Below are 23,815 nucleotides of genomic sequence, written 5' to 3' on the forward strand. Positions count from 1 at the left end.
GAAAATAGCACGCAACTGATGTTTACACCCCACCCGAAAAGACTCTGGAGACCGCATTACATACTCGGTGATTTTGTTTTGTCCCGAGATAATGGCCACCTGCAGCCACTTCCTTAACAGCTCTGGTCAAGGGATCCAGCAAAACAATTGCTATCGATCTCGGTCTATCTCTTACCCGTACAAAACACGACAGCTTCATACCTGCGTCAAAAGCGTTCCCACTTTCTATCCGATGTGAAGTAGTGCGTGGCACCAGTTTTTCTACCTTCCAGTCGATTCATGGTTTGTGGCATTCGTGACACTCCATAGCCAAGTTGATATCGTATCTAGAGCCTAATCCAGGAATAGACAACGTTTCTGGCTAAGAAAATTCTCAAAATGCACTCAAGGCTGAACATCACCTTCGCACTTTGACCAGTGCATCTCTCGCAAGAAGCACGATTATCGTAACCGTTGTTGATTTTTTTTATTTCCTAGCGTATTGTTTGCTGTTATTGGTAGTTGCGCGTCACACATGATTGAACGACGCTGCTGAAACCGTCAGGATTTTTAACAGCTCCACAAAATCCAGAACTAAAGGGTCAGCACCCAGCAATTTTTTAGAATGTAATCTCCATCCTCTTGAGGAAAATTGATATTTAGAGTTAAAAACCATTGACCCTGACCTCTTCGATATTAAAAAAACTAATTTTACCTCAATCAGCTGTCTTGCGCCTTCTGACACTCGACATTTGCCCCATGGAGTTTGTCGGTCGGCTTTTAGTGGGAGCTCAACCTTTTGTACCTTTCAGGCGGGTGCACATGGCGCAGATGCTATGTACAACTGTATATTAAATATTTTATAGTTCCGCCAAATTGACAGCTAAAATGTCACTCTCGAAGTCTCTTCCGCCCTTTGTACCATAGCTAGGTTCATCAGTCTGGCGCGCTCGTCACTAAAATCGCCTTTGACGAGCTCAGAGAGCTTTACCTTACAATATCCCCATCTGGATCTTGTGATACAGTTATTGTACTCCGCATTGAACGTGACGCCCATGTAGGGTGGACGCGGGAGGGCACAGTGCCATTTGCGTCCGTTTGAAGGCCCTCCATGTAACGGGGTTGCACGTTCCCTTGTATGAAAAGGCGAGTTACACAAGATGGTGTGACCGTACATAGGTGTGGATTACACAAGTTGGTGTAGTTGCACAATGACGTTGATACACCGTAACAAAAAGCCACTATGTGGCAGGATTGCCAGTAGTAATGCACATCAATCAGTTTTTACTATATTAATTAGATATTTTTGTATTAATAACAATCAGAAAAACTTCAGATTTTAGATATTGGCGGGTCTGCCGCAACTAAAACAATTGAATACACTTTAAGTTTTGAATAAAAGAGCAACTTTAGCTTGGTTAAGGCTTTAAGTACTTATAGGAAGCGGACTACACTCATATTGGTTCGTGTAAAGAAAGTAAGGTCGGTGACGTTAGCTTAGCTTTCTCTAGGCAAAGAGCTTCGGCAGCCCCGCTACACTTCATGAATATAGGAACATTGTAGCTTCCGAAAGAGTCTGATGCAGTTGCGGTGATGAGGTTTCTTCCCGCTGCACATACTCTACCAGTTCTCGACGGCTGAACAATATATTCAAGCGCATTAGTCGCGTTTAGTTAGGTGTTTTGAGCATTCACAACACATTTTAGCTTCCCTCTTTCCTCGTCACGAATGCCTCCATTACGCCCGAGGTATTGCCCGTTAGGGCCAACGCACGCGACCTACCTAGCTTGGAGATCGTAAGCGTGGCACGCAGTCGCTCCATTTGGAGCATTAACATCCAAATTGTCATTTCAGCTATTCTCATCCAGATAGAGAGACTCTCTCCATCCCTCCTCAAGCGACTGAACCCTCAACACTCGCAGCCTCACGATGAATCAAATATATTCTTTCGTGAGCATTCGTTTGTGCGATACTGATGGTGTCACCAAAGGGCGCTTCTACAGCAATCAAACGCTACCCAGCAAGCAACTTCTGTATTTGGTCCCCAGGCCGTTAGTTCCCTCGATCTTGTTGGGGCCAACCAAAACCATGAGCTTTTTTATTTCAGCTCTCATGGACATGCCCTTAAACATTTTCCACCTTCGCAGAGGATATATACAGTTTTTTAAGACTCGGTCGTGAAATAAACAGCAGACATCGCCAAATGGAACGGGGTTGCCGTGCACTTTGCAGAGGAGATTTAAGTGTCCGCATTTAACGTTACTCGTAACTAACAATCTCCAGTAACTAAAGTATTTTATTTGACGTGACGCTTGTACCACGACGTCCTTTCAAGCGACCAATCATCTTCATGAGTATGAGTATAGATACCTCGGTCCCATCAACTCTACACAGTAGCACCAAAAAGCAATGCGAGTTTCGGACTGAATCAAAGTATTTTATTCTGAGACAAATGCACAAATTGTGTAAATTAAAAAAAAGATTACAGTAATTACCCCCATACACTCCGAGTCATGACTTATCACCTCTGACCTCACCTGAGAACAAAGACCCGAGCCGCGTCGAGTCTATTACAGAACGATAGTGTAGTGTGTGCCGATATGATAAAAGGGTCTATAATTTACTATAAAAATTTGGATCGTCATCTCAGTGGCGGTGTGCAAAGGGATTGCCGTACACACTGCACAAAAGAAGCGCTGACTTAAAGGGTCTACGTATACAGCGCACAATGGTTGGTTATATACGCTTCACCCAGACGCGGAAGCGAGAGCGCGTAAAGTTACACAATGACTTAGTTTAATCTACTAAGAGGAATGAATATATCGCTTGACGTGAGGCTAAAAACCCACAAGTACCATGAAGCCCTCCCTTACGAAATTGTTTTCGATAGAAGCGATACTTTTGTTCAGCGGATTATTTACATGTACACAACCGTGTGCGGTAGATCTCGTACATTATAATATTTTTTGCACAATTGCCTAGAAGTACAAGGTGTACGTACACAACAGTAAGCTACAGACCCTATTCACCTTCCCACTAAGATGTAAGATTTACTCAAGTTCACATTCTTTCGTCTTCAAGAAACATTGGATTAACTAACATCCACTCAGCGTACAAACCGTTCTGTGCCTGCTCATACACGCATCTTTTAAAGTAAAGATTCCTCGATTATATACACCATCACATTGCCCAGTGAAGCTCTGCAAGTTTTGCACCTCAAGGCAAAATTTTGTACGGAGGCGAGGCATTTTCCCATGAGAGCGATTGCAGCGACTATCCGAGTCTTGGCCCAACATGATTGCCTGAAGACATATGTACAAATCATTTGTTAAAGAGAAGATGTTCTATGCTCTTCGCCTCTTCACCGGTCAACTAACGTACTCAGTTGCGTTACGCAGATTGTGTTGCGACACTTCACCACGAAGCTCGCAACGATATTTAGCTACGCGTAATGGGCTAAATCTGGCCCAGGAAGCTCACTTGAATCTTTTGCAAGCGCAAGAGCCACACTGATTTATTTGGCCTTTACATAGACACTTGAATCAAAATAAATAGTACAGCGTATATATATATAGCAAGCCAACGTTTGTTCGCTTGCTAGCGCGCACTCTCAAGTTAAGTGTTTCTCTGCGCAAAGCGCACGACAAATCCGTAGAGCTTCTTTTCTGAGTTCTATCACCCTCATCCCAAATCATGGTACTTCGCATTGGTCGCTCATTGTACCCGAGGGACAATAGTGTTGTAACGGGGTACACGTACCCTGGTATGAAAGGGTGGGTCACACAAGATGGTGTGACCGTGCAAAAGTGTAGATTACACAAGTCGGTGTAATTACGCAATGGTGTGGTTACACCGTAACAATGCAAGCTAGGGAATACCATATTAGTTAGTAAAACCTAAGGTTTTAGATATAGACGGCTGTGCCGCAAATAAAACAATTAAATACAGCTTTAATTTGAAACGGAAGAGTGTATTTGCATCGGTTAAGTTTTCTCGGAGGTAGCGATTTGCGACCCGCTACACTCGTACTGGTTGTGGTATAAAACGTAAGGTCGATGACCTTAGTAAGCTTTATATAAGCAAAGAGCAACGACAACCCCGCTGCAAGTTTATTGTGTGCGGTTACCATAATAAAGTTTTCCTCGTTACACCGAGGCTAACAGCAATCGCGTTTTTTTGGACGGTTCTTCTATTCGACTGACTTGGATGTACGATACCCTGTCAAAAAGATAATGCTTCAGGATAAGCTTGGCAACTATCAATGCTCACTCTGCTATGTGATTGTTACACATCAGCAAGCTGATCGTTTTTAGTTGGAGTACTTGTCACTATTCACGGTCGCGCCTTGGCTACTGTGCTATTTCCAATGTGAGTTAGCATTTTCAGAATATTCTATTGACATTTAGCTGTGGACTTCATTATTTGAGAATCCTCAAATAACCTACAGAAAAATCAGCAGAAAGTGACTATGGGGAAGGACGCAAAGACGCTGACTGAGTAGACCAACGAAATTAAAATAAGCGCGAAAATTGTCAAACTCTCGAAACTGGCCATTCAGCCAGCTTTGAAAATGCTACACCTGGTCCTATCGTAAATTCTACTTACCGCGTCGGACTTGGCGAGTATCAAAGTGTTTCGTAGAATTGCTAATTTCGCTCACACGTAGTGTGCACAATGGGGTTAGCACCTTTATGCCTCAATGACAGCGATTGCAAGGAGGCTACTATTCCGTTTCACGAAACTTGATACGCCGCTTTGAAGCATATTATCCATGATATACGTTTCTGCCATATATGAACGAAGTGATGGTATTTCGAAGTCATCATAATCACGCGAGCCGTGGAATAATAGACAAAAAGTGGTATGGGTTTTGTTCACCACATTTCAAGTTTAAGGTAGTCACCATATACCCACGCGTTTCATAAGCGCTTATCAGCAGTCAGGACATCGTAGCTTGAACTTCGATGCTGTGCCAATGAGGTAAACATTACTGATTCAGATATCGCACTGACCAAATACGCGGACTTTAATGCAAGGAGAACATATAATCGGTCGAGAGAGTCAAAGGTATTCTCTCACATCGTTGCTCTTCTTAAAGCGATGGCTAATTAAATTGAAAGATATTCGGCACGTAATTGCAAAGTGCACATCAACTTTATTAGTGTCATGTGGTGAAAAATTTCTTATGAGACGCTACAGGGAGTACTGATCCACCAAGTGAACAAAGATGGGGTACGCATGAGCACAATGCCTATCGTCAATAAAGTTACTGTTTAAGGACTCAGAATATTGTGCGTGTGGAAAAGCCGTCTTTGCTGTAGCAAATGCCAGAGCGTAAGAGATTTGCTACTTGTCAAGCATTATGTCATGGAGAGGCTTCCTCGACCTTCGGCTTAGATATAAGAAAGATCTTTGAGCAGATATCATCTCGTGATAGAAAGCCTTCGAGGCAGCGAGCTTCATTCCTCGAAAGCTCATGTATGCTCGCACGCACTTCGGTCCCCTATTCTTTGAGTTATGTTCGGAGCCAAATGGCATTAAGTTCTATAGGTATGCCACCAATTGGTGGATTATTAGTACGATCTTTAACATCATCGAGTGAAATAGTTTCTTCTTCACGATCAGTTGAAGAAATTGTTAGATTACGAGATGTGTGGGATGCTTCTTTAAATCATTGTTTGATCTTGTAAATCACATTTAAACTCCTAAATTTCATTGATTCGAGGTCCTTAACTCTTGGTCTTTGCCCAATAAGGCAAAAGCAAAGCCATTATAAGTGATTTCTACTAGTTGTAGACCATTTTCTTCAGCTAAAAGCTTAGAAAAATTTAATATGCAAAGGTACCTTTGCCGGTTCTTAAAAACTCTGATTTTTATTCTCGATGGGCGAGCGAATACATTGTGCGCCTACAATATCATCTGAAAGAGAAGACATCTCAGATTGATTGGATATGGATACCAAATTCGCATGAAGAGAGAGAAAATGGGGCTATATTTGAAGACATTAGTTTTCTGATCTAGCTAGAATTTGTCGTAGGAAATTGCAATCAAGTTTTTGCTTTAAAATGTCAGTTGATTCCTTACAGTCACAATGCTTACTATAGAGAATACACTATTCTTCTAAAATTGACACACAACTTCGATGCTTGAAAGAATATATATGTATACCGGCATCAGACAAGCGGGAAGTAGACAAACTACTGATGAGTGAGTGATGTGCATATTCTATTTAAGTTTTCTTTTATTTTGATTCGTTCATTATACTACAGTATCTCTGTAATCTCATGTTGCCTCAACCCACGTAGCTATAGATCCTGTCTGATCAGATGTCGTCTCCGGGTTGTAGAATCCAGCTTTACCGCACAATTTTTAATAAACATTAGAAAACAAAATTGATGATCTAATTGGCTAAGTAAACAGTAAATTGTGGGTTAATTCTACTGCTAAATTCAAAAACTCAAGTTTACACTTGGAAATTTGTCGATTGAGGTATTTTTCATATAATATATGCCAAGAAAACAACGTCGGATAGTCGGCTAAACGACCAAGTCGATCATGTCAACTTTTCCCATCCATCCAACAAGCCTCTCACCTGGTCCAAGATGAGTTTTATGCTACTTTGATTGTCAACGTCTAGAGATCCAGTTCATTGTGACGGTGAATCCACGCTACTTGATTGGTCTTTCCAGTTTCAACTTTCATGAAACATCCGGCCAGTTTCGAAGTGTGTTTGTGAGGAGGTCAGACATAGAATGACATTAGCCGTTCAGATGGGAGAGTGTTGTCTCTTGCACGTTTTCCATCAAATTTGAAAATCCCAGCTGTTACAACCGACGTGGCTTGCTGCCTCTCTACAGGTTGGAATTCGGAATTGTGTGGTTCAAGCCCCAAAGCGACTTTCGCCTAATTCTCGCCTCATCGAGAAACGTGAAGGCGAACGAAGGACGGACGAAACGGTGGGGCTAGCGATTGTTTCATCCAATAAACAGGTTGACGTCGAAAATACGTAACGAATTGGTCGAGATCGACTCTCATGACGAGAAGGAGGTCAGACAATGGTTTGATCATCTTGCTAGCGGCGATTCACTTCTCGGCTTTTGTCGTTGCTGTCGTGTCGGATACTATGGAAGGTAGTGAGAATGATCCTGTTGCTTTAGCGGCACTTAAGACCCAACGTCAGGAATGTCTTGCATCTCCACCGACGCAAATTACATTGATGCAGAGCAAGTCGTCATCTAGTGCAGCCTATGTCATATATCAAGACTGTGCTATCTTAACTGTTCGAGCTGATACTTTAGACGACGGTACGACGTCGATGGATGTATCAGGACAGAAGGTTGAGGTTATCAAAACTTTCCCTTCAGTCGACTCATTGTAAGTACTTTTAAGGCATGTGAAAATCGAGTGGAAGATATGACGAACTCTTGTATGTAGAAATCTCTCAGGCAATAAGATTAGAGAAATTGATCAAGTGAGCAATACATCGGTTTCGACACTGTAAGCAGATGACAAAGAGCTTGCTTGTGAAATGGGCTGACGATTTTGTATAGGGATCTCTCAAATAATGGAATCACGACCATGGACAAGATTTCAATACCCAATAGTGTTACTGTCTTGTAAGTATTTGCTAGCTATTGATCGCACAATTGTCATGAAGCTGAAATTTCCGGTCTTTGTAATGTTTAGAAATTTAGATGGCAACTACCTTGCAGCTTTATTAGATGGCGATATTCCGAACACTGTGACGTCACTTTCAGTGCGAAACAACAGTCTCATGTCATTGCAAAGTTTCTGCTTGGGCGATAATATGCAGATTATTGACATCAGTAACAACACAATTTTTAAGCTCTTTAGCTGGGATATGCCATCCAAGTTGCAGACATTTCGATGTCAAAACTGTGGTATCAAAGTTGTTGCTGGGGTCTCATTCCCATCCGTCACTTCTCTCTCGACATTTGACCTTCGAGGTAGCAATCTCGAAATTTTTGAAGTTGCCAACTGTAGTGTTTCGATTCTTAACGCTGTCCGAGACCTAACAGTTACGACAGTTGGACACAATTGCACTGATTCTCGTGCTTCACGAGTTGTTGCTCGTTCGATGCACCTTTGTGTGCTTCCCGATTCATATTTCAGCGACAAGTTCTTTGTCGTCGATTCTGAGGACTCGGAAGTATCGAAAAGTACTGGCAATATGGCAACAGGGGCAGAAAGTAGTGGTCATGGCGGCTACTTTAGCAACTGGATGATGTTGGCAATGACTTGTTTAGCAGCAATGTTGGTGTGCATTGTTGGAGGTGTCGTCTTTGTCATTTTTCGACGACGAAATAAAGATCGAGATGTTGAACTTAAGGAAGCTGAAACTCTGGAATTTGACCCTGACACTTCATCATCGTTTAAAGTGCCGAAATATTTACGAAGTCGTTCAACTGAATTTTCACGCACAGGTCGCACTGATTCAATTCCTGATATGACACTTAGTAGATCTGCCGCTACTTTTGTTTTCAATGATATTCGTACCGATGATGATATTTTACAGCATCGATTGCTACAAGAAGAAGTTGTACGGGGTAAATTACTTGCAAAAGGAGGGTACGGAGCTGTGTACCTGGCTACATTTCAGAATGAAACTGTGGTAACCAAACAATTATTACCTGAACGTGCACGTGACAAACATTGTCTAAGTGCCTTTTTGGATGAAATTCGTCTCTACTCAACATTAATTCATCCCAAGATTGTACGTTTTATTGGTGTCACGTGGAGTTCGTTGCTGGATATTAGTCTTGTGATGGAACATATGCTCCATGGTGACTTAAGCACTATGTTGCAAGAACAATACGAACGAGAAAGTTGTGATGAAGTTGCGCGAACGCAGTATGGATGGTTTTATTCTAGACAACCTGTGAAAACTAAAACTCTTTTAGCACTTGATATTGCTGAAGCGTTGGTCTATTTACATTCCTTCGAAAGTCCAATCATTCATCGTGATTTGAAACCGAGAAACGTACTATTAAGTGAGACATGGGAAGCAAAACTTACCGACTTTGGTATAAGTCGAGAATTGGATGAAGATCAGACTATGACGGCTGAGATTGGTACAGTCTCGTGGATTGCACCAGAAGTATTACGAGGTGAACAATATTCAGAGAAAGCGGATGTATACTCGTTTGGTGTGATATTAACTGAATTAGATACGTGTCGTCGGCCTTATGCAGATGGAATACCAGGCGAAAGTAATCATGGCACAGATAACAAGACATCAAATACTCGAATTGCAGTATTGGTAAGCGCTGGCACATTACGACCGTCTGTGCACAATGATTGTCCTCGAAGTGTACGTAACTTGGTAAATAAATGCTTAGCATTTGATCCTGACGATCGACCGTCAGCGCTGCAAATCCATTACGAGCTACGAAATTTGGAGCTTGAGAATGAACGACTAGCATCTGCACGACGTCGATCACAGCGTCATTCAAGTCGGATAGGCGTAAGGTAGCTGCGATTCAGTGTGATGAGCTTGGATTTGTAATGCGTTATTTAATTAAATTCTATGAACCTTCTTGCCACAAGATTTAGCCACTATCGAAGGGTCCAAAGCCTTTACCACTACTCTCTTGATTTCCATAACCTGTCTAATATTATATTAATAAGGAGAGCCACACAACTCCATGACAGCTGCTTATAAAAAACGTGACGGATGGCTTTCATCGGTATACCGATACTTTTCCTCTTGTTCCTGTCCGATGTGACAATAATTTATTACGCAACTCTACCGGGGAGCAAAGTATTGGATGGGAAGTGAACGGGGTTACCAAAATCCCTAAAAGACTAAACGCTCAATTTCTTCTTATTTGTATTCAAACGTGTTCTCATCAAGTGTCCCAAAAAGGAGTAACCCATCGGAATGCGGCGATCGCTTCAGTCTCAAGATGGATCCACGGCACTTGTCGTACTTTGGGTAGTTGACATACTAATCCAACGAACAAGTGGTCAAGAAGTCCACGCAAATGCATGTGATCGACCAGCACCAATGCTTGCAACGTTGCGACGCAGTGACGACATTTTGTCGAATGCCGAAGTGGTTTATGAGAATTGTACAGTAGTTCGAATAACTTCGATATCAAGCAATGGAACTACAATGATCGATGCTAGTTATTTGGGTATTGCAGCAATCTCGAGTTTTCCAGCTGTCTCGACGATTGTATTATCAGGAAATCAAGTCACGACAATATATGAAGACAAGGAGGCTACAGTTAAGAATTTGTACGTTAGATGAAAGTTTGAGCTTTTCATTTCATACTCTTCTTGACATTGTTATTTAATTCTAGAGATTTGTCAGCTAATGGACTTAGCGCATTGGATGCGTTATCTATTCCACCTAGTGTCACGAGGCTGTACGTTTAATTCTTTCTATGGTCGAAATCAATCTAATGCTCTTTTTTAGGGTATTAGACAATAATTCCATTCAATCACTTGATCGTGGTGAAATTCCAGATTCTGTCACGACTTTATCTATAAAAAACAACGGCATTTTTTTTCCTACGGCATTAACATTAAGTGATTCTCTTAATGGACTTGATACAAGTGAAAATCCCATTCACGACTTGTCCAAATGGCGTATGCCATCAAAATTACAAGCTTTTTCATGTGTTGATTGTGGTGTGGAGAAACTTTCAGGCGTATCGTTACCATCTTCAGGTTCTTTAACATATTTGAATCTTGAAGGGAGTACAGTTGATTCGTATGAAATTGCAGAATCTAGCATGCCACTTGTCTATGGACTTGGGTGGTTTAAACTCACCGTTGCTGATTCAAATTGTCGTGATGGAAATGCTTCAATGCATTCAATCAAATCGGTGAATGTTTGTGTCTTGCCTGACACACTATACAATACCAAGTACATGATCACAGGTGACGCTAATGGTTTGCCATCAAAAGAAGCTTTACCGCCATCTCATGAGTTAGCGGCATCTTCGAATTGGATGCTTGTAGCAATGATTGCGGGTGCTGCTCTATTGCTAGTAGTTATTGGTGGGGCAGTGGGGTATCTCGTCTTTCGACATCGTCGACTCAATAGCCGATTTAAGAACTATGCATCAGAAAGTCGGTCGGACTTTCGATCCGTTCCAGAAGCGCGCACAACGACACTTCCGAGTTCAAATCGTACATTCTTTGAGTGGACGTTAACTACTGGAAACGTGGCAGCTGAGGAACAACATGAATATGACGATACACTTGTTGGTAATAAACGTAGAGGCATGAGCAACACATTGGCTTCGTCTACTCAGTCAGTAGAACCACTTTCGTTGGCACATGTTGACAACGACATTCGCAATGATCAAGACATGCGTCACTTTCGATTGTTACATGAAGAAGTGATTCGTGGCAAATTGATTGCCAAAGGTGGTTATGGTGCAGTGTACGAGGCTACATTTCGTGATACGATTGTCGTGATCAAACAATTGCTACCAGAACGTGTTCGTGATCCCAAAATGCTCAATAATTTTATGGATGAAATTCGAACATGTGCATCTTTAGATCATCCAAAGATTGTGACATTTCTTGGCTTTACTTTTAGCACACTCGTGGATTTATCTGCTGTGTTTGAATATATGCCGAATGGAGATCTTGCTACACTTCTTCATAAGCAATTAAAACGGGAGTCGCGTGATCCACTGGCTCGTGACGCATTCGGTTGGTTTCGTTCAAAAATGTCTGAACGAGGTGGTTTTCAATGTAAATCATTGCTTGCATTGGATGTAGCCGAAGCTTTAGTTTATTTGCACTCATTTGAAAGCCCAATGATTCATCGTGATCTTAAGTCAAATAATGTGCTTTTAAGTGAAAAATGGGAAGCCAAATTGACGGATTTTGGTGTCAGTCGAGAACTTGTCGAAGATCAGACCATGACAGCTGAAATTGGTACAATCTCATGGATTGCTCCTGAAGTTTTACGTGGAGAACGATATTCTGAGAAAGCTGACGTCTATTCATTTGGTGTTATCATGACGGAGCTCGACACTTGTCGACGACCGTATTCAGAAGGTGTTTTGAATGATGATAATCGAGGTGGCAATGTGAAACACACAAATGCTCGTATTGCAGTGTTGGTAAGTGCAGGGAAATTGCGTCCAACATTGAGTTCCGATTGTCCAAATAGTGTACGAGATGTTGTGGCCAAGTGTTTAGATGCTGATCCAATCAATCGACCATCAGCCTTGCAATTGCATTTTGAATTGCGAAATTTGGAGCTTGCATTGGATGATTTATCAACATCTGGTCATGTAACACGTAAGTCGATGGCAATACGTCGAAGTAGTCAAGACCGACCATCATATCGACAGAAACGTTCAAGACAATCGAAGCCACACATGGTACTTGTTGAAGACAATGATATTGCTTTATTATCGAATGAACGGCGGGACCATGTGCAGTATTATGTGTAATCCAAGGAATGCGAGAGCAGAGTAATAGCAACAGAACAGAGTCGACGTAAATCTAATTGTCCTCGTTATGCTTTTGATTTGACGCAGTAAGCGTTGTTAAGTTTGATCATAAAATTTTATTTCAAGGTGTCATGGTTTACGTAGAGATTATGCATGTCAGAGATGGAAAGACGTGTAGTAGTGTCTCTCACTAACAAAAGAGTGTTCGTTCTTCTATGTTACGAACAGCATTACTGATGAGATCAAGAAATGTGATCGAGATACGGAGAACATTCAGTCATAAAAACAGACTCACGCATTGTTGATAAATTCAACGATGTGCCAAAGTCTGAGTCTGGTACTTACTATCTTTGTAGCAATCATGGAGATTTGTGCTTTATACTGGTTGAAAACTGGAAAGTGCATTGCGACAATGGAATTTATGGTCTGGCTTTTCCATTCTACTTGCCTCTTATGTTCAGAATCGATGTCACCTGTTTCGTGTATTATCAATTTCTCATGGATTGTACTCAGGTCATCACCCGATGCTTTGTACAAGTTACATGGACGTTCCACAGCAGAATTGATCTACCTCGAAAGATAAAAATTCCGTTCCTTCAAATATTTTAGCCTTTGGTGCCGTTGATAACTATAGAAGGGGCGCAATGCCTATGCTGGTCTATAACTAAGCTTCTACTGGTTGTCCTGCTGGTCTATAACTAAGCTTCTACTAGTTTCCCTCATAATGTGATCATAGCGCTTTGCAATAGAAGATTAAGCTCTTATATGCGTAGAATTCTATCTTCGGTAAGTTGTCAGCTCAATTTCTTACGGTTCAGAGGTCTCGTTAGATACAACTTGAGATTCATCTATTCTATCGTTGAAACTTTCCGCGTGCCAGGACGCATGAGGGCAAGTAATTTGAGCGCTATAGAAGTCGACATTGCTCGGATACAATGAAGGTTTTATTGAATAGACGACGTCTTACCGGTGACGAAATATTCAGACTAATCTGTAAGCTGCTAGTCGCGAGTCTCTGATGCGATAATACTCGACTAATGCAAAACACGACATTGAAGCATTAATCTAGGAAGCTTTATGCGATTTTGATAGGATAGTTTCTGAATTTATTGAGCAGCGTCGTAGGGACTTTCAACAAGTAAGTTTGGTTCTGACCTCCAAGTCCCGCATGAAGCTTCCTCGCGATTGACGGCCGATTGGCTGTGGGACAAAGAAGCCTTAAGGCATCAACAAATACGAGTGTAGTCGTTGTTATTGGGCTTGATAACCTGTAATGACGTAGTGAGGATCATGTTTAAGGCTAATTACCACTTCATAAACTACGAGGAAAGCCAGTGTCATTTGGACAACATTGCCGCAATGGTGTGCGATTCTTGGTCGGACAGAGACGCCAGGCTTATACTCGCGGAATGAAACAGGCACTCGAAAAATGAGATTAAATTGCAGCGATTGATAGTATCGGATCGGTCATTTTAAAATTTTCATGTCGAAGAAGCGATGTGGTCCCGTAGAGGCGATGCAACAACGACATCATCTGCCGGGACGAACGAACAACTTATTTACGTACTTCCTTTGCACTTAAGAAACTTTGGTCCCATTAGTCGAAAAGGTAAGCAACTGACTCATTTGGTCGATTCGAAACACCAGCAAAGTCGTGCCAGGGATAGTACTGCAGCAAGTTGGATGATTTGAGCTTAGACTTGAAAAAAATCAAAACGAGACTTTTAAGCTGAGCTAGACATGTTCCAGTCGAAAGGAATCGTGTTTTCCTTCATGAGCTATTTCTCTTCTTTAGCAGTGACACTCTCCGGAAATTGATGTTGAGATTGGTACATCGAAATGAGCTGTTTTTTTAACCAAAGCAACGGCAGTTTTTAACTATGCGCTGCTCAAGCCTTTAGATTAGACTTTGAAGTAGTTGAGAGGTAACGGTCAACATATTTACTTGACAGACTAAGCGTCTTGAGAAAAATTTAAGGTAACAAATGCGTGATACGATTTTTCATATTGAATCGTATCATCGTGTCGTACCAGCTATCCGAAGCTGAGCTAACGCTATGCTGCCCAGAGCAAGATAATTTGATTACTATGCAAAAGTGGTCGCTTTCGAGGCACTGAAAGCGTTCTTTTTGTCTAAAACCTAGTATCTAGAGCTGCCAACGAACAAAAACAATAAGGCCTTTACCGACAAGTGAGTAGATTCCGACCTCGTCTTTCCCATCCACGGCAATAATTCGAACAATGCTGGAAACTGCTTTCGCTGCTCTCTTAACATATTTGATTCAAAGCATCATCAGCATTCAGTGGCACCTCCAACAATTGCTGTAAAGGCAAACCAACATTTGACACTGGTTGATGATAGCAGTTTTGCATGGTCAGGAAATTAAATTTTGATCGGTGCGAGATACGCCGTCTGTAATTCTGTAAGAATAGAATCTTTTCAAAGAACGCTTCTTACCAAACATGCCAAGTATTAGACAGCTGTGATTTTGTAAGCAGAAGCAAAGGTGAGACCGAAGCAATCGAAGAGCTTCATTTGACGAACCGACAGTTCTCTGTCTGTGCTACCTGGTAAATATATCTTCATAACAATTACAAATTTATGAGAATATTCGTAGGTACACCATGTCGAGTCAATTGGTGTGGCGTGCGGGTTCGGCCTGCCCACTACCGGTGAATTTTCAGGCGTTTAATGTTATTGAGCAAAACAAGTCTTACCTGGCACGTAATTTTACTTGAATGTGGACATCGAACAATTCATCACATGCTGTTTTCTTTTTTTATGTCACAGCCTGCAGTCAGCATATACGACTGTGTCTGAGTTATCCCCGGTACCCTTTGTTGGCCATGTGTCAAATCTATCAGGGCAATGATGGATTTGGCTATGTCACATCAACAACCCATGTCAAATCTGCTCTATTTTATTTAATAGTATCGGGGATAAAGTTAGCTCTTACTTGAGCTGCGTCGCGGGGCAGCGTCTGTGTCAGAATCCTCTGACTTTTCAGAAGCATGAGCGCGATCGTTTTTCAATTCTAATTAGAGACATCAGTTATCTTCTCTCTAAACAAACTCTGAATTACTCTCTTTATCCTGACAGAGACGAGGAGCGTCTACAGTAATTTATTCATTACGCACAATGAAGGCTATCTCGATGCAAGATTAATCTTGATCAAGCCATGCGGTGGCACTCGTAAGCTTAAAGACATCCGAGAATTTAGAGTTTCTTGTAGACATCCGAGAATGTAGAGTTTCTTGTATGCACCAGAACTCCTTTAATAGAATTTAGAGATCCGACCGACTCTTAATTTTTTTCTATTTTGCAAATTTCAGGTCGGACGTCGATCAGTATTTCTAGTTATGAAAGTCATCACAGCGCCAATGATTGACTTCTCCGGTGACCACCGCGTGCAAGCAATGTCAATCAATCTTTCAACGCCACTGCAAAGAAAACTTTTAGATTTCCTTACAGATTGCTGATTTAAAGGTTACAAAGTGCACTACGAATTTCATGCTACGTATGTTCCTCCTCTCGGTCAAGATAGATACATTTTTCTGGTCGTCCGTCATGACGCAGTGGGATGGTTCAAAAAGATAGAAACAGCATTGTCAAGCGAATGACTTGTCACAGAGAGATCAGCATGAATCTTAGATTTTATTCGGGATACCGGCTGCACCCACTGATGACTATCAAGTAGTTTACTAGAGCTACAACGCACTGATGCAGAAAGTTACTTATTTTGAAAATTAATTTGAAATATTCTCCCATTCTTCGAGCTTCATATCTCTCTCACGGTTGTAAGTTTGGACTTGAATAATAAAGAAGTTGCTCCTGCGAATTCCGACCGATCGACGAGCTAGTTAGCCTCGTCGACTTATAGCTTCTTCGGAACACTGTTTAAAATAAATGATGGATAATATCTGGATTTAGCATTTTGCGGTTGTCGATGCAGCGGCACTTAAAATTTTCAAACACGTATGCAGCAAGATGAAATCTACAAAAGGATGTTTTGAAACATCTAATGACAGCCGAACCTTATGCTTTACACCTTTATGGCGGCCACAGAAGTTTACCAGCTAGTAAGCATCGTTCCATTATCCACTCTTAAATCCAAAAGGTTCTCTGTACTCCCCTAGGAGTAGTGTATGCCATATGAAGCAAGAAAAATTCAGCACAAGCAAGCGACTAAAATTCTGGTCAGACATTTTCTTTGCCATACACCCACGCTTGAATTAGCAAACCGTCTGACATTTTTACGCATAGACATCATTGAATTTTCTGGAAACCTTTTCGTCGATAAATTGCCCGCCTGGTTAGAAAATATTGTAAGCTTCTAGAACTCTGCATTTTCTCAGCTATGCCTATTCCTATCAAACAGCGACCATGCGACGTCTAAATCACTGAGAAAATATAATATAGTGCACCTTGACCAAATTTAGCCGTTGCAAAGACTCTTCTTCGAGCTTCTTGTTTTACAGCGACATACTGATTAAGTCCCTTTGTCGGCAATTTTTCGATACCGTTTTCGCTATTCAAGCAGCAAGATGCTCACAGAATTCGAAACAGTTTTAGCAGCCTAGATTTACGTACGCACGTTTACATAGCACCCTTAAACCCCAGTCCATGAGCTTGCGAATGTATTGCTTGAAGCTATAAGTAGTCCTTAATGAGCTCGACGACAGCGAGAAGAAATTAAGTTGAAAGCATTAGTTATTGAAGGATGTGGTGATGTCTAAAATATGGAATTTGCCGTTGATATAATGGCAGTTTTCATACCATCATAAATACCAGACCCGAATAAGGATTTTTAGTACAACATAGTGCCTCATGTCGCTCCTCATAAATTTTGAGCACACAATGCGTCCGACATTTATTTTTCAATTTGCAACTTTCAAGTCGGACATCAACCACTAACATCATGGATGTCATTTCAACACCAATCATTAAATTTTCCGGTCGCCATCGCAAGCGAGCACTATCAATCGATCTTCCTGACGCAACCGCGTGGCTTAATAATCTTCAGATTGATTTACAGACTGCAGTGAACGGTACTAAAGTGCTATATGAAATTCATGCCAAATTTGTACCTCGCTGTCAAGACGATCCGATTGTGTGGACTGTCAGTCACTCCTTTGACGCATTTCGTCGTTTTCGCAAGCAGCTACTGCAAAAGCTGCAGCCAGGCCACAATTGTCCAGCCGAGTGCAAATGGCTGTATTCAGTTGTAAAGAATCATTTTCCCAAGCCAAAGCTGTTTTCCTCCAATGCATTATCTATCACTGAAGAACGGCGACAATCTCTGTTGCGAATACTTAGGATACTTCAGGAGTCGCTTACGAACAGAAGCAATCAAGGCTGCAACGTGCTCGTGGGCGACGTGTGCTACGACTTCGCAGCATTCATTTGTTCCAAGAATTGCAATGTGCACGATATTTCGTTTGTCACAATGCTGTCTTCGCAGCTCAGCTCCGTCGAAAGCACACGTTTATCATTAGTATCGGATTGCAACGATGATCGTAGAAGCACATCAAAGTCCAATGTTCCGTGTCGATGCGGTAGCTGCCAAGTGCAAGGCAAAGCTCGTCCAGTTCGAACAAATCGCTGCGTTCGGGTATCCGCTTAAGTTTTTCTTAATGAGTTTACGTGTTTATATAGCTAAAGAATGTTGCGTTATTTGATAATGCCAAAACACTATCTATCTTCGTCTTTCTTAACCTCCGTCAGTGGTATTAACTTCAGATTAAGTTTTTAAGTTCTATTGTCACATTAAATCGTAAAGCTTCTTCACGAGCAGTTATTTTGTGATACCTTCGACGTTTCTGCTCTCGTCTTCCAGCTCGATTTCGCAACTGACACTGACGTTCATGCTGTTAAAGGAATAGTTACTGTGATTGCGAGCCCAAGAGATCGCAAATGCCCAGTCTGGTCAGTTTCTAAATCTTTGGTAAGGACTGTTAAACCAAATGGAGTCAACAGGTTCAGTAACGCGAAAGGACAAATAAAGAATTTCCAAGTGCAGATGTAAAATTCTTAAGGTTTTGATTTCAAGAGAATTTAAATGCTGTGGTGATGCCAATAGCATTTCTTGTTTGTGTACTACAAGGATTAAACAAGTTCTATCCGCATAATTATCGACTGCTATCCGGCTGAACCTCCTTCTTTTGCGTTTTCTTACAAATTATAAAGATAAAATTTGAGCGAGCGGTTAGAAAAATAACCACTCGACATCAAGATCTGCAGTAAAGTACCTTCATGAGTGACATTAAGCTGCTTAACCAGCGCACAAGTTTGGAAATGCAATCCCCGCTTTTATACAAGAGTCCGGTGTGATTTGATACCTTGGATGCTATCGCGATTTTGATAAAAAACGCGCCAAATTTTCGAACAATTATCCATCAGATGATGTCGAATGTATCCACTTCCCATTTCACGATAAAAAACCGTAACTAAGTACTTGAGCGTCTGCACTTCATACGTTTGGACTAAAGACTACATACGTATGAGCGCGAACACCACTATGGTATTCTATCGTGAATTTGAGATTTCCTAGAGCTAAAACAACCACACTTATTCGTGTTCGTTAACCATGAAAGTCATATGAACATCAGTACCTCCATCAAACTCCGTTCAACGCTTTTATCATTTTGACAACTCAATATTGATCGCTTTAATAAACACGAAAATATACTTGATTATTCTAGTAAAGGTCGCTGCACTTCATTGAATTATGATCTATACGATCCCAAGGCGAGAAAATGAACACAATTATTTGTTCTGCTACAGACCTAAGAAAATTCGACATAATGACGCTGCTGTTAGTAGCCAAGGTCGGTTGGCAGGATCTCTCAAAAGTAGAAATGCTGCGAAAAGGTGGTGATTGCAAATACGCTGCCGAGAAGGAAAAGCGAACTGAATGTGCATCTTACTTTGTACTATACCAAAATTATTCGTATTTATGCCTATGCTGCATTTGTTTGAATTTTCTTTGACTGCATCGATGCAGCACCGACCGACGAATTATTGCACGTCATCCGCTCGACCAAGGTATAGGGTCAATGATGATTTTTCTGTAAGCTGCCGCAAAAAGATACTCAGCCCAAATGCCCACCTGTTGATTCTTGAAAATATCTTTTCTAGAGTTGAATACTTCGACCACCTTGATCGAATCTTTTTTCTATTTTGCGATTTTGCAGATTTGTACTAAAGTGCACTACTAAATTCATGCAACGTATATTTCTCCTCGCTGGCAAGACAAACAGATTGTAGTCACTCCTTTGACGCATATCGCCGTTTTTGCAAGCAGCAACTGCAAAGGCTACAGCCAGGCCACAACTAAACTACCGAGTGCAAGTGGCTTCATTCAGATGTAAGAAAAAACATTATTCCAAGTCAAAGTTGTTCACTGCCAATAGAGCGCCTGCCACATAAGAGCGCCGATGATACTCAAGACTCTTCAGGATTCGCTTACGATTAGAGGCTGTAAGGTGCTTGTGTAACGACTTTGCAGCTTTCATTTACGGCAGCAATTGCAAATCGCTGGATATTATGTTAAGCCTGGTCCGAGTCCAAGAATCAACCCGTTCAACCCTCTCTTCGCAACAAGGAATTAATGTTTTCCAGATTAGACTGCAACGATGGTTGTATAAGCACATTCAAGTCTAATAATCGTTAATTTGTGGCAGTTGCAATAGTAGCCCAATGTTGGCCAGAAGAATAAATTACCAAGTTTGGGTATCCGCTAAACGTTCCATCTGACCGCTTAGTGCTTAAAGAATGTAGCAGCGCACAGCTATACACTCTCATCAGCGGTACGTCGTTTGGTAAAAATCAAACTACCATCTTCCAATAAACTACCATCTACCATTCTCACCGCATGTAAGTCGAATGAAAGTTATCGAAGCCATCTAGCATTTGCAAAACAATCGATACTTTTACAAGGTTTTGTTTTTTAGTGTAATTACAAACGGTGATGACAAAATTTGATGTCAACTGTTTCATAAACCGCTAATGTAGACAATATACCCGCCCTCCAGATGACATCAGTTGTTTAATGGTGTGATTAAAAATCAAAAGGCTCTAGTTTCATGTCGTCAGAGCATTTATCGAGTTCTGACCAACATGGAGATGATCAATGGTCACTTTCTAGTTTGTTTAAAGATCAAATTAGTTACGTATTATGCGCACATATATCGAGGCATCAAGCTTTATGTCACATTTCTACTAGGTTAAGACTAAGAAGAGGATAAGTTTGTTAATGCTCGGCAGGATGCTGGCCGACCGACTGGATATCCGACTCGGGCACGATTCCTTTCGGACTATTTTAGAAATTACTCACATTTTGACGCGAAGCCGCAGGTGGTCATTCTCTCAAAGTATTCAAGAATAAATACTTTGAGAGAATGACCACCTGTTTATAGCGAACGATTCCGAATGTGCAGTTAGTTTCCACTTGTACCAAGTTTCTTTTGTGCTTTGATGCCTTGATGGCTATCAGTTTCTGATACTTAAGTCCGTGCCACATTATCGAACAATTATCTATCAGATGATGCCGAATATACCCACATCCCATTTTATGATAGAAAACCGTAAGTACATTCGTGAGCGTACGAACTATTTACGTGTGTGTCGGCACAGACGCTCACAATTGTACTGACAATTCTCTGTCAAAATTATTATAAAAATTCATTCTAAATTGTATGAAGATATACCACCTGCGTCAGATTCTCTTTGACGCCCCTGCATGAACATATCACTTGGGCAATTTAGTGTTGGTCTTTTTACTAAAGAAACACTAAATAAACGTGATTATATCTGTTTTGTTGCTGACTATAAATTCGATTTCGACATCTATGGGTGACTGCTGGCTACCGGAAGGTCGGCCGGTATTCACGCGATCTTTCGAAATTAGAAAAGCTTCGAAAAGGTGTCATTACAACGGTGATATGTGTCCCTCAATCTATTTTCTCTACCGTATTCAGAAAGCAAACCTAATATACGTCCTACGTTATTCACGTACATACGTTTGTATCCCCTATTGATTGTCACGCTGCAGCACCTACTGACAATCTGATTGCTCATCATTTGCTTGATGACGACGAGAATACAAGATATTGGGTCAATGATGATTTATTTATATGGATGTTACCACAAAAAGGTACTCAGCCCTGATTCTTGGTAATATCTTTTCTAGAAATGAATGATCCGACCACTTTGACCGACTCTTATTTTCGATTTTGCAGATTTCAGGTCGGACGTCGGCCAGTAACAGCCATGAAAGTCGCTTCAACACCAATACTTAAATCTTCTAGGCACCATCGCATGCGAGCAATATCAATCGATCTTCCTGACGCTACTGCGTGGCTGAAAAACCTTCAAATTCGCTTACAGACTGCAGTTAATGGGCACTACGAAATTCATGCAACGTATATTTCTCCTCGCTGGCAAGACAAACAGATAGTGTGGACTGTTAGTCACTCCTTTGACGCATTTCGTCGTTTTCGCAAGCAGCTTCTGCAAAGGCTACAACTAGGCCACAAATGTACTGCCGAGTGCAAGTGGCTTCATTCGGTTGTAAAGAACCATTTTCCTAAGACAAAGTTGTTCACCGTCAATAGACCACCTGCCACAGAAGAGCGCCGATCATCTCTGCTGCGAATACTCAAGATTCTTCAGGATTCGCTTACGAATAGAGGCAATCAAGGTTGTAAGGTACTTGTGTATGGAGTGTGTAACGACTTTGCAGCTTTCATTTGCGGCAGCGATTATAAAGTACCCGATATTTCGTGGGTTGCAATGCTGTCTTCGCAACGTAGCAACGGAAGAACACATGTTCCTGATTAGTATTTTCCGGATTGGATTGCAATGGAGCACATCAAATAATCGTTGCAGTTGCAATAGCAAGCAAATGTATGGCAAATTATGGCTAGTTAGACACTAGCGGTAAGACGGTGTCTTACTGCTAAATATCTTAGAAAGTCACCATCTTTATATATCATGAATGTTTATAAGCCGCGTACCCACCAAATTCCTTACATAGATAAGTACTCTAGACATTAGAGTTTGAATCGGTATATTTTTATACTGTGAACTGATCGCACTTTATGGAAGGATTCAATAGTGCACGATGTGGTCTACATTATTTGTCAGGATGATTTTCTCAAAAATAATTATGATTTTAGCTTCACAAAATTTGTTTAATTTAATTTAATTACCTTTTTCAAGCAGTGTCAAATTCAATCAAACAGTTATTAAGAATGCGCTTACGCCAAACATTGACGTTATTCAGATCCAATACTAATGGTTCGATCAAAGTGGTATTGGCGCACCTTATACTGCACAAATGAAAGAGATCGGTGATAAATGAGGATTACGGCAATATGTACGAATGACAAGCATCATTAGTATTTGCAATGCAATGTCTCAAGCGTTGTCGTGCTGATTATTATTTATGTTGAGCCGGATATATGCTGCATGAATGGATAGATACTTGTGGCTATAGTTGAGTTTATTTGGCGCCGACTGCGATGATTTGAGTTTTGTTTACAATAATCAGTTCGAATATATACATTTAGATTCTTACTTAGCTTGGTGAAATGTTCAGATCGAAAATGGTGTGCAAAACATCGCGGATGACGTGACTCTCTCTCTGATTGATATATTCTTTTTAGCTCAAGTACTACGCCACTTGCGCTGGACATTCCAATCCCCTCATATATTTCGGTCGTATGCATTACAATATATGCAACATACACTACAATTACTACAATTAGAAGCTTCGAATGGAAGCAACGGACACGAATACATCAAGTAACAAGTGGAATTGGAACACAAATTGAGATACCGCCAAGATTATTTCTTGTATCACTGATTGCTGTATTATCAAGCAAATCCACTTTACACACAACTTGGAATCGCACCTCATGATGAGGACGACATAGATTGTATGAAGCACATGATACTCTTTTTCAATAATATCTCGGATCAAATACAAATCATAATCGTACGGCTTGGAGATGAATACGTCGGATAATACAAGATAATGATGAGCTCTGTATCCTAATCTGATACCATCAATTTTATCTCATACCGTGATCATGTTCTGGCTACTATGATCTGACAATGTAGCTTCTTGTTGCATGTAAGTTGATATGGCGTTTGGACCCCCAGCAAGTGCCTCGAACACCACCATTTCATCATCCAATTTTGCCGATTAATTAATCGAATCATATATCATCTTTGTGACGGGTCACACGGCACCTTGCACAGAGGAAGCTTGACTTCCAAGAGTATACAAACTCTAAGTGAACAGCAGATCACAGATCCTTGGTCAGAGGACATGTAGGGTTTGAAGCAAATCGAATAATGAATTAGTGGTTAACAAAAGAAAACTATC

General features: G+C 41.1%; 6 protein-coding genes across 6 annotated transcripts; 5 read left to right on the forward strand and 1 right to left on the reverse strand.

Annotated features, from left to right (window-relative positions):
- Positions 1-7,012: 7,012 nt before the first annotated feature.
- PHALS_04783 (tkl protein kinase) lies at positions 7,013-9,472 on the forward strand (the record flags this gene model as incomplete). The annotated part of the gene is made up of 5 exons (XM_024718621.1): positions 7,013-7,353; positions 7,414-7,476; positions 7,530-7,595; positions 7,666-9,107; positions 9,192-9,472. 5 exons carry the CDS (start codon positions 7,013-7,015, stop codon positions 9,470-9,472), a joined length of 2,193 nt encoding a protein of 730 aa, XP_024584002.1.
- Positions 9,473-9,880: 408 nt separating this feature from the next.
- On the forward strand, positions 9,881-12,422 carry PHALS_04784 (tkl protein kinase; the record flags this gene model as incomplete). The annotated part of the gene is made up of 3 exons (XM_024718622.1): positions 9,881-10,239; positions 10,305-10,370; positions 10,421-12,422. The coding sequence occupies 3 exons, from the start codon at positions 9,881-9,883 to the stop codon at positions 12,420-12,422; spliced, it is 2,427 nt and encodes an 808-aa protein (XP_024584003.1).
- Positions 12,423-13,096: 674 nt separating this feature from the next.
- On the forward strand, positions 13,097-14,568 carry PHALS_15048 (uncharacterized protein). The gene has a single exon (XM_036407166.1). It carries the CDS (start codon positions 13,920-13,922, stop codon positions 14,112-14,114), a length of 195 nt encoding a protein of 64 aa, XP_036263417.1. The 5' UTR covers positions 13,097-13,919; the 3' UTR covers positions 14,115-14,568.
- Position 14,569: 1 nt separating this feature from the next.
- PHALS_04785 (uncharacterized protein) lies at positions 14,570-17,048 on the reverse strand (the record flags this gene model as incomplete). Its single annotated transcript, XM_024718625.1, has 8 exons — positions 14,570-14,689; positions 14,763-14,875; positions 14,937-15,082; positions 15,141-15,196; positions 15,258-15,304; positions 15,380-15,457; positions 16,848-16,951; positions 17,014-17,048. 8 exons carry the CDS (start codon positions 17,046-17,048, stop codon positions 14,570-14,572), a joined length of 699 nt encoding a protein of 232 aa, XP_024584005.1.
- Positions 17,049-17,341: 293 nt separating this feature from the next.
- On the forward strand, positions 17,342-18,046 carry PHALS_04786 (Phox homologous domain; the record flags this gene model as incomplete). Its single annotated transcript, XM_024718626.1, has 1 exon — positions 17,342-18,046. The coding sequence occupies one exon, from the start codon at positions 17,342-17,344 to the stop codon at positions 18,044-18,046; it is 705 nt and encodes a 234-aa protein (XP_024584006.1).
- A 3,647-nt stretch (positions 18,047-21,693) lies between these two features.
- Positions 21,694-22,263, forward strand: PHALS_04787 (Phox homologous domain; the record flags this gene model as incomplete). The annotated part of the gene is made up of 1 exon (XM_024718627.1): positions 21,694-22,263. One exon carries the CDS (start codon positions 21,694-21,696, stop codon positions 22,261-22,263), a length of 570 nt encoding a protein of 189 aa, XP_024584007.1.
- Between the last annotated feature and the right edge of the window lie 1,552 nt (positions 22,264-23,815).

Source organism: Plasmopara halstedii (genome assembly GCF_900000015.1).
Source record: "Plasmopara halstedii genome assembly, contig: Scaffold_2680, whole genome shotgun sequence".
NCBI classification, from domain to species: Eukaryota; Oomycota; class Peronosporomycetes; order Peronosporales; family Peronosporaceae; genus Plasmopara; species Plasmopara halstedii.

What these genes read in the sequence shown, in the direction of transcription:
- PHALS_15048 (XM_036407166.1), top strand. Translation starts at nt 13,920, where the DNA reads ATGTGGTCCCGTAGAGGCGATGCAACAACGACATCATCTGCCGGGACG.